The sequence below is a fragment of the Indicator indicator genome, chromosome Z, assembly GCF_027791375.1.
Source record: "Indicator indicator isolate 239-I01 chromosome Z, UM_Iind_1.1, whole genome shotgun sequence".
In the NCBI taxonomy this organism is placed as follows: domain Eukaryota; kingdom Metazoa; phylum Chordata; class Aves; order Piciformes; family Indicatoridae; genus Indicator; species Indicator indicator.
Genome location: NC_072053.1, coordinates 14,012,898 through 14,022,994, shown reverse-complemented (window position 1 = coordinate 14,022,994; position 10,097 = coordinate 14,012,898). Strand labels below are relative to the sequence as shown.

Genomic DNA, 10,097 nt, shown 5'->3' with positions numbered 1-10,097 from the left:
CTGTGGCTTCAGTTTGAAAGCTGCTTCTGAGGCCCAGGGAGCAAGTACGGCTTTGGCTGAAAAAGCCTCTCTTGTGGTCTGAGGGGTGGCAGCGGGTTTGATCTGTACTGTGGTGGCAGAGGCAATGGCAGATCTGTTGTTCCGTATATCGGGTGACGGCTGCTGTTATCTTTCACCTGATTTTCGGACATGTTCCAAAAAATGGCTCCTAGCACCTGGCCCAGCCTCTCTTCTCAGGAGGTTGCAGTGCAACCACTCCCTAACCTGAGGGATGGCTCTGTAGCTGGATGCCTCCATGCTTCGGTATGCTTACGCTCAGGGAGACCAGTGTGCCTGTGCGTGCTGTGCATTCGTGAACCTGGCCGCGGCTGGAAGCGGTCAGCACTGGGCTTGGGAAAGGTCCGTGCAGTTTTTGAAAGTCTCAGTGTGCTGTTGCCTGCAGGTTTTGGAAGGATTCAAGTCAATGAGCCTGATTGTTCTGACTCGATTGTCCTGAGGGGTGGAAACATGCCACTTGAGTGGATGGAGATAGAGGTTTTGTTGAGAAGTTATGAGGTTGCTTCCAGTAGACCAGGATGCCCATCAAATCCATGGACAGCTTGCACTGCAGAAGAACGAACTCTGCGTTGCTGGGAGGTTCCACCAGATGAGGGAGAAGAACTGGAATGAACTGTTACCTGAGCCTGAGTGAGAGACTATTTGGAAGGATGCCCATATGAAGACTTGGACTTTGCTCTACATGTCATCTGAGACCATTTCTAATTTGATGATATGTTTTGCGTGCAGGAATTATGGGTGTGAAATAAGGGGTGGCATGTGGCAGTTTAGGCTGGGTGCCTCCTGTTACTGCCTCATAAGCTACACCTCTGGTGTTCTGAGTGTCCAATCCAATAAGGTGGACACAGGAAACAGCGCATTTCTACCCATAAATACTGCACCCTATAAATTCATCTGCAAAGTCATTCTCTCCCTCTTTCTTTCCCTCTCTGCCCCCGTGGGAGATGTTTTCCTATCGGGTAACAGTGGAGGAGTATTTCAAGGCCTCTTAGGCCTGTCTAGGACTAATGCCAGGAGGAGAAAGGAAGGGGGTGCAGTCTCAGACCTGGCCAGCCTGAGACTAGCCTAGCAGTGGGATGGGGAAGAAAGAGCCCTGGGGTTTGGGCAGACACTCAGGTGGGGAGAAGGGAAGAATTGGGAGGCTTTTGGGTGTTATGTAAAGGGCTCTGTATGTTTTGGGATACTCTTGGCATTGTGTTTGTAGTTTTTTGCAGTTTCACCAACTGCTTTTCTATTTAAACTTTCCATCATTCTTCAAACCATTTGTGTTAATGTCATTCTTTTGTTGCTCTCGGGGCAAGAGAGGATCTGTCTGGTCTCAAACCAGGACACAACTGAAAAAAAAAAAAAAGTAGCATGCCTTAAATATCCTTCTGTGTGTAAAAAGCAACAAGAATTCTACATCATCTGACTCTAGGACTCAGTTATATTCAATAGGGTTGCTTCCTAGAAATGTGAAGAAGCTGATTAGCAAATATTTATGAACCACTATATGTGTACTCCAGAGGAGGCCTACAAGTATACCATACGGTGTAAGGCATACAACAAAAATACATCCTTTGAACTGAGATGTCCATTAGTAGTTATATTCCAATTAGGATCTTTCCTATAAAAGTGAGGAAACAAAGAAACAGTGGATAGTTTATCAACAGTCAAATTATCAGCAAGGAGAAAAGAGAAAGAAAATAATCATGGCTCCCACTGTCTTTGTGGGTTTCGATAACAATTCAACAAAACAGAGTAGCATGACAGTACTAATTTAAACTTAATATGATATAAACATGATGTCACAGACACAAGTTACAAAGTAAAATTAAGCCTCAGAAATAAAAGTTCAAGGAAAGGAGAAGTAAGCAGGACATTTATGGTTATGGCACTTGTATTCCCTGGTAACCTATATGCATACTGAGTCCCTGCTTTTCAGGTCTAGAAATATGAATTCTAATAGGAAGTAGTGAATGAATTCTTTATTTTTCTTTTCCTGTGTGTGCAGCACTTTTTTAGCTATTAAACTGTCATTTTGAATAACAAGTCTTCTTGTCTTCCCCTTTCTCTCTTTCTTGTGGGAGAGGGGAATAAGTAAGTGGCTAGATGGATGTTTTGTTTTCGCCTGGGGTCAGGCCATCATAATTTCTTGTTCAAAGATTTCTGTCTTAAATTTCAAAAAACTTTTTTGTAAGCCAAGAATATTTATCCTGTTAACTATTATCTTTCTTAACATATAGAATTCAAAAGAGGCTTGAAGTTCTTTGTCCTTCCACTTCTGTTATAAATTCTATTATCGCATTTGCAGGACATATGTCTATGCAATACTTCTCAAATCTACAGAAAATATTGGAATAATTTCCACATCTTCTCTCCTCTCTGGTCCATCCAATCTAACCATACAATGTTCTGACTATTTTAAAACAAATAGAGTTAGTACGGTAGAAAACAAGGATCAAGGCATTCTACAGTAATTTCAAAGAGGCAGTCAGACAAAAATGCATATTTCTTTCTTCAGTTACATATGTTTTCCCTTTTTCCTTTCCCTCCACACTTACTCCTATGTGAGTGGCTTCCCCATTAAAATGCATTCATTTGGATGAAACTCAGTGTAAGAAAAAAAGAGCTATATTCTTTCTGCTCTACTGATAAGGTCAAGCAAAGAGTCCGTGTTAAACTGCCAGTTTTATTTGTGATTCGTGAGGCAGCAAGGAACACAAATTGCATTTCTGTTCTCTCTACAGCTTTTAAACACCACAATACTGACAGTAATCACTGAGCTGAACAGATATGACACAGAAGACACTGACAGAATAAATAAGGCCCATTCTATCTTGGTTTTCCAGTACTAAAGTAAAAAAAGATGTATTTGATTACCAGTTTAGCTAAAGATGGTTCTGAAGATAGTTAAATTTTTAATACTATGCTATTGTGGGAAACATCATACGTTAAAAATCCTGAAATTAATGTAAATATAAAAATAAATTAGAAATACAAAAAATGCAAGCAACATTTCACAACAGATTATCAGTCTAAGTCCTGCAGCACAGCCATATTGCTAGTAAAATACTTTATTAGCAGAAAATGCACTTAAAATGAGTTTATGAGAAAGATAAAAACAATTTTGAGAGAAAGCATGGGTTCCACACATTATACTAAAATAAACATGTAGCATTTTGGATTCTCCACATCCCTCATAAATTTTACCATATGCTTGAAGGGAGAGCCTGCAAGAAAAGAAAGAGAAAAGTGGGAGGAATGAATTAGAACTTGAAAGCAAGTGCTTCTGTCACCAATCTCTTAATTATTATTTTGCAACCCATTATTTACTAAACCTGAAAGGACTCTTCATGGTATTTGTCCATTGTATTGAACTTGAACTGAATGCCAGAAAAATGTTTGATTCCCTTAGGAATTTTCATCACATGTAAACTGGTATTCTGCCTAGCTAGGTCATTTCCTGAGCAATCATCTCTACTATAGCCTGTCTAATATGTTTGCTATCCATATCAAGCTATTTGCTATGACTAAATTATCATCAATGGAGCCAAAGATACCCCCATGACTTCTAACTCTGTAAAGTACTCACTGCCTAAAATTGTCATCAATTTTGTCTGAGATACTCAGAGTCATGAAAGGAATAGTTAAAAATTTATTGGAACAAAAAATAATTTCTGTGTTTTTCCTGCTTGTAATCAAGGAGAAATATACTTTATTCACAACCACAGTAATAACTTTGAATTATACAACCCTAAAGTATCCTAACATACAAATATGGTTTAAATAATACTTGAAACTTACTATACTATTACGCATCCAGCAGGCATAGTGATGCTTTAGAAATACACAATGAAGCTTCACTAATTAGTTTGATCCATAGTTCCTTTTATGTAAATGACATTGATGAATAAAGGCTCTCAACTATCACTGTCAGTCAGTAGAAGTCATTATCACACTGTATTTTGAAGAAACGTCTATAATTCTTTGAAAAACACATTGACACTAACAATTACTTTCTTTAAAGAGTGAAAATATATGTGACTTTACACTTAAATACATCTTACATGAGTATGTTTCAATGATACGTGTATTTAAATCTACTTGTAGTCTCTGCCATTTTTCCACATTTCATTATAAGTGGGCAACTGTTTGTTTATAGGTAAGTGTGATAAGTGTTAAAAGCTAGGTAATGAGAGCAAAGGTAACAGCTGGGTCACAATATATAAGAGAAAATACATAGAAATACATATATTTTTGGCTTGCATCTTGACATATTTACCACAGTGCCTGAAAGAAACCAGAACCATATTTTTTGGTTACCAGACTGAAGTAAAACAGAAATTTATTTTGTGGTGCTGAATGAAATATATCTCTAGGACCACTGTTTTGTTATTGGGTAGATTTGAAATGGGTAGGTTCAGATTGGATGTTAGGAAGAAATTTTTCACCATGAGGGCGGTGAGAGACTGGAACAGATTGCCCAGGGAGGTGGTGAAAGTCCCATCCCTGGAGGATTTTAGGGCCAGGATAGATGGGGCTCTGAGCAACCTGATCTAGTGTGAGGTGTCCCTGCCACAAGCCAATGGCATGTAGTAGGATAAGCACAATGAAAAGGCATCATCTGAAATCAATGCTCTTTAAAGTATGAACTACCACCCTTTCCTTATACCCCTTTATAACTTTAACATTGGTTTTGCTCATCTTTGTCTAAGGTTCTGTTATGCCTTTTTCCTTTGCCTCATTTTATCTATTTTTTCACTCTCCATTCTTAGTTGTTCACCTGTGTTTAATTTCCATCTCCCAATTCTCGGACTGTTTCTTTTTTGTCTTCTGTCTTACTCTTTGATTAACAATTTCTCTACACTCAAATATCAAAACCAATTGTTATTTTGATTATGTTATTTAAAAAAGAGGGGGGGGGAAACTGGAAGCTTATGTGATTTCTCCTTATGTCAGATTTTAATAATTTTTAAGTATTTTGGTGAAACGAAGAATGAGTCTTTTGGCTTCCATTTCTGTAAAAACAGATTAGTAATCAGAGTACCCACTAACAGAGAGACTATGTGTCGTGAAGGAATCACGTGCCCAAAATTATGCTCCCAGATACCAGCTAACTTGTCCCAACATGTTCTGGGAAGTCCCCCCTTCCACTCTCCTTTCAGGAGGGGAAGACAAAAGGTTCAGGCGCCAGCCTGTCTCCTAAGGGGCAAACAACTGCAGGCACCCATCTCAATGGCATGCCTATGCTCTTTCCATCTAAGGGCATAATTCTAGCTTCATCTTTCTATAGGTGGAAGCAGGTTGTTGGCAAGTGTGCCCATTGGCTAAGTCCAGCCTCGAGTGTCTATAAGTATTGCTCCTTTTGGTGCCATGTTGCTCTCTCCTTTTGCTTTCACTCATCATGCAACTCGCGATTGCATAAGCTGAGCTGTCCCACACGCAAGCATACCTGGAAGCCTCTGCAAACATGGAAGCCAGCCCACCGAGTGTGCATTGAGGACCCACAAAGGATGATCCCGTTGCCAGAGGCGCCGTAGACCCAGTTGAAAGGGACTGAGGGAAGCCCCGAGGGTAAGCCGCAACCCAAAAGGAGAAGGACTAGCCCATACCCGGTAGTCCACATTTGCTGCGAGCTAATTAAATAGCCACAAGCAGCCATAAGCAGAAATGCATCTTGTGTGGCCCTGCCGCTCACGGGAGAGAGAGGGAGCCTCCCATATCAGGGTGAAACACCCAGGATTTTTCCCCAAGGGAAAAGAGAGAGCAAAAGATTAGCCTCTCCATTGAAGTCAAGACGACGACTGTACCATTATAATTTAAATGGAAGCAGTCACTGAGACAAGCGGCAGTCAGCTAATGTCGAGCCGAGCCAAGGAGGGCGAAGCATTGCACTACCACACCCCCACCAAAGCCTGCCTACGGGAAAACCGCTCTCGATCATAGGGCTGACCACCGAAAGAACTTGGCTCCCCTGAGCCGATCCTCCGGTCAGGGAGCCAGCCCCTCCCCACAGACCACGGGAGGACAAAGAAGTGAACTGCCCTTCCTGCAGACCATGGGAAAGAGAAAGCCAACCTTGCCCCCCCCCCCCCAAAAAGAGCCGGGAGGGAGAAAGAAAGCACCGCCCTAACGGGGCCAACCTCGGGCAGAAGCAGATACCCAGCGAGCCCGTGTGATCCGGCAATATGTCTCGCTGCATGTATCTTTCATGTGTATAACATTTAGTAGCGTTCTATTCAAAGCGCCCGCGCATAGCCGCGTGATATTTCCAATTTAACCTGCCTCGTGACAACATTATAAATATCTCTATACCTAGCTAGCAGCCGCTTGCACCTTGTCGAGTCTCCATCTAGTGGACAAGCAGCGGAATTGCATCCTTTCATTCCCTTAATTAGAAATTGACTGTAAATATTATAATTGGGTATGATTGTAAATACTAAATCAGTTATGGTCTATATTATTACAACCATGCATCCAAATCAAGATATATAAAGTAATTAATACTAATAATAATAATAAACAATAATTTCATAACTCATATTTTCATAATTAATAATCACCATCCTCTATCCCTATTCCCCCTCTCCACGACACTATGATGGTAATTTACAGCTGTTATTAAACACTCAATCTGCTAAAATCCACTCAACCTGCTCTAAGTGAAAGAAAGTCATAGAAAATGAGATTTCTGGAAATGATAGAGGACTGCTTTCTTCTCCTCTATTCAAACTAGAAAAATAAAATATCTCTAGAGCATATCTAAAACATAAAGAGACCTCATGAAGCCCAGGAATATGTTCTTAGTTTGTATGAAGGGGCAGATATTGTACAAAGCAGATCTCTGGTACACTGTGTGTGATGAAGGAACAGATGACTATTTTGCTAGTCAATTTGTTTATTCATTGTGTAGAAAATGTCTAACAATTCCTTTTTTTTGGGTTGAGTAAAGAACATCATTTCTATTTACAAAAGTACTAGACAAATTTTGAAAGAATTTTACAGTCTGTCGCTTTACATATTTTAAGAAGACAGACTTCAGCAGCTTTGAAACAATCAAGAATTTGATGTTCATTTTGGTTTCTGATTAGTGGGCATGTAGTGCATGAACAAATCACACTAGCTTGCAGCAAAGTGTCTTCTCAAGACAGAAAGATCGTTGAAATGGGAAATTTGCACAATGTTTTGACAACTTTTGATACTCACACAATCACAGAATCACAGAATTAATGAAATTGGAAAAGACCTTCAAGATCGTCTAGTCCAACCTACAACCCAACACCATCTAATCAACTAAACCACAGCTCTAAGTGCCTCATCCAGTCTTTTTATAAACATTTCCAGGGACAGTGACTACACCACCTCCCTGGGCAGCACATTCCAGTGGCCAATCACTCTTTCTGGGAAGAATTTCTTCCAGCCTAAACTTCCCCTGGCACAACTTGAGACTGTGTAATCTCATTCTGTCAGTGGTTGCCTGGGAGAAGAGAACAACCTCCCACCTGGCTACGGCCTCCCTTCAGGTAGTTGTAGACAGCAATAAGGTCTCCCCTGAGCCTCCCCTTCTCCAGGATAAACAAGCCCAGGTCCCTCAGCCTCTCCTCATAGAGCTTGTGCTCCAGACCCCTCCCCAGCTTTGTTGCCCTTGTCTGGACATGTTCAAGCAAGTCAACATCCTTGTTAAACTGAGGAGCCCAGAACTGGACACAGTACTCAAGATGTGGTCTAACCAGTCCTGAGTACAGGGGAAGAATAATCTCTCTTGTGTTACTGGCCACACTATTTCTGATGCAGGCCACGATACCATTAGACTTCTTGGCCACCTGAGCACACTGCTGGCTCATGTTCAGACTAGTATCAAGCAGCAACCCCAGGTCCCTTTCTGCCTGGCCGTTCTCCAGCACTCTTTGTCTCCAGCCTGGAGTGCTGCATGGAGTTGTTGTGGCCAATATATAGAACCCAGCACTTGGACGTGTTGAATCTCGTGCTGTTGGACTCTGCCCATCTGACCAGCCTGTCAAGGTCCTTCTCCAGGGCCCTCCTACCCTCTAACAAATCAAAACCTGCTCCTAACTTAGTGTCATCTACAAACTTACTGATGATGGACTCAGTCCCCTTGTACAGATCATCAATAAAGGTATTGAATAGGATGGGGCCCAGCACTGATCCCTGAGGGACACTACTAGTAACTGGCTGCCAGTTGGAAGTGAAAAAAAAAAATTTACTGGGCAGGTTTTTTATTTCCTCCCACTTTTGTTTTGTTTTTTTCATTCCACCACCACATTTTTAAAGATGACAACAAAGCAGGACCAAGCTTGGGGATGCCCACGGAGTGTTGGGCACCCCCCACCCATGCCAATTGCAGTGTGGAAGCCGACATCCTTTGGGTGATGGCACCTTTGAGCCCTTCAGCTTCCATGCTCAGGATGCAGCCACCTGTGTGAGAAGCTTCTCCAGGTTCTGGACCAGAGCCTGTGCCTTGGCCTTCAGCATCCCAAATCCAACTGTCTTCTTCGTATACATGCAGAGTAGCAGGTTTGCCACCTGTGTGATGGCCACTCACCCCTCCAGGCAGTCCATGAGGATTAATTTGAGATTGTCCTCATTTAAGGCCTGATGCCCATTCTTGTCGTAGGCCAACCAGATGTTGCTGGCAATGGCAGCAGTGACCGTAGCATCAGTGCCCATAGCCTGAGTAGGCAAACGTACTCCTCATTTTTCAGGAGCAAGGTGCTCTGGACCCTAGTGGTGTTGGACTGGCTCAGGACCTGTGTCAGGGCCTTGGGGCGCAGCATGGCTGCAGCCACCCCCCCACTCATCAGCGCATCTGTGTAAGCATGACGAGGTTTACAGCTTCTAGGAAAAAAAATCTCTTAGAAAGGCTTTGTTGGCATAAAGGGAGTCTAATTAAAATCAATGAACAAATAAGAAGTCAAAAGGGATTACCAGAGGAATGGAAGGAAGTAAAATGGAAAGCATAGAAGGGAAAGAGATGAAAGCAGCAACAGAAAGGGGAAAAAAATAACAAAAAAAAAAATCTTAATTGTGTTTTCAAGAACATCCCTAATGGATTTAATTTCATCTAAATTCTAACAAATATCTGGTGCTGAAAATGATGCAGATGGCTCAAATTAGCAGCAGGGACTTCTTGGAAGGGAATCAGTTCCTGTGGCTGCTTCAACAGATTGCTTACAGCAAAGTTACCAATAGTGTCCAATCACTGTCATGAAACAGTGCTTGTTCCCATATCTAAGACTTTAATCTGGACATTTCAAATGGCAGATTTGTGTGTGGCTGAAACCAGAAGAGTTCTTGATAGTTCATTTTTTCTTGAAGAATAACCCTAAATTTTCCTATCTCTTAGTACCAAGTAGTAGGAAAATTTGAGTAATATACATTTCACTGAAATCTACACTGTTTAAGTGAAGGCCTCTTTGAATATATCACATTATGAAAAGCAAATTCATTAATATAACCCCCAAGAGTTCTAATCATTTCACATCTTTGTTCACTACTAGAGGTTTAGATGAAGTTCAAGAATCAGTCATGAGCTAACAAATCTACATATCTCCCATCTGCACTACTACTCAAGATACACATTAGGTGGCCACTAGTGTTAGGATGCCATCAACATGTTTCTGGTTATGAAGGAGCCCTTACCTCTAAAGAATGCACTTTAACTCTGTGTGAAGCAATACAAATGATTTTTTTTTTTACACAAAAAAAGAATCCAGTCTTGAGAGCAACCTTGGAATCTCTCTTAAGCATTATGAACATACAGAAAAGATTCTGGATATAATATCATTGTCATTTTGGTGCTCAACGTGCAAGTTCTTCATTTTAAAGCATGTTTACCTATGCTGGCCAGCTAACTGCCAGACATTCTCTTGCCCCTACTAGTGAGATGGATTCCATCCCTAAGAGGTTGGAGTCAGAAAAGATGTCCCATTGTTCTAAAAATCAAGCCATTCACATAGTCAGAGGTCAATGTACTTTATAGATCTATTTCTAGCTAGCCTCATGCTTCCAGCTGGTAAAATATGGAAAAGCTAAATTAG

At 41.3% G+C, this 10,097-nt stretch overlaps 1 protein-coding gene across 1 annotated transcript; it reads right to left on the bottom strand.

The window, feature by feature from the left end:
• Nucleotides 1-8,446: 8,446 nt before the first annotated feature.
• LAMTOR2 (late endosomal/lysosomal adaptor, MAPK and MTOR activator 2) lies at nucleotides 8,447-8,834 on the bottom strand. The gene is given in 3 exon segments (XM_054397991.1): nucleotides 8,447-8,722; nucleotides 8,724-8,750; nucleotides 8,752-8,834. Coding segments are annotated over 3 exon segments (372 nt in total). The 3' UTR covers nucleotides 8,447-8,460.
• Nucleotides 8,835-10,097: the final 1,263 nt, after the last annotated feature.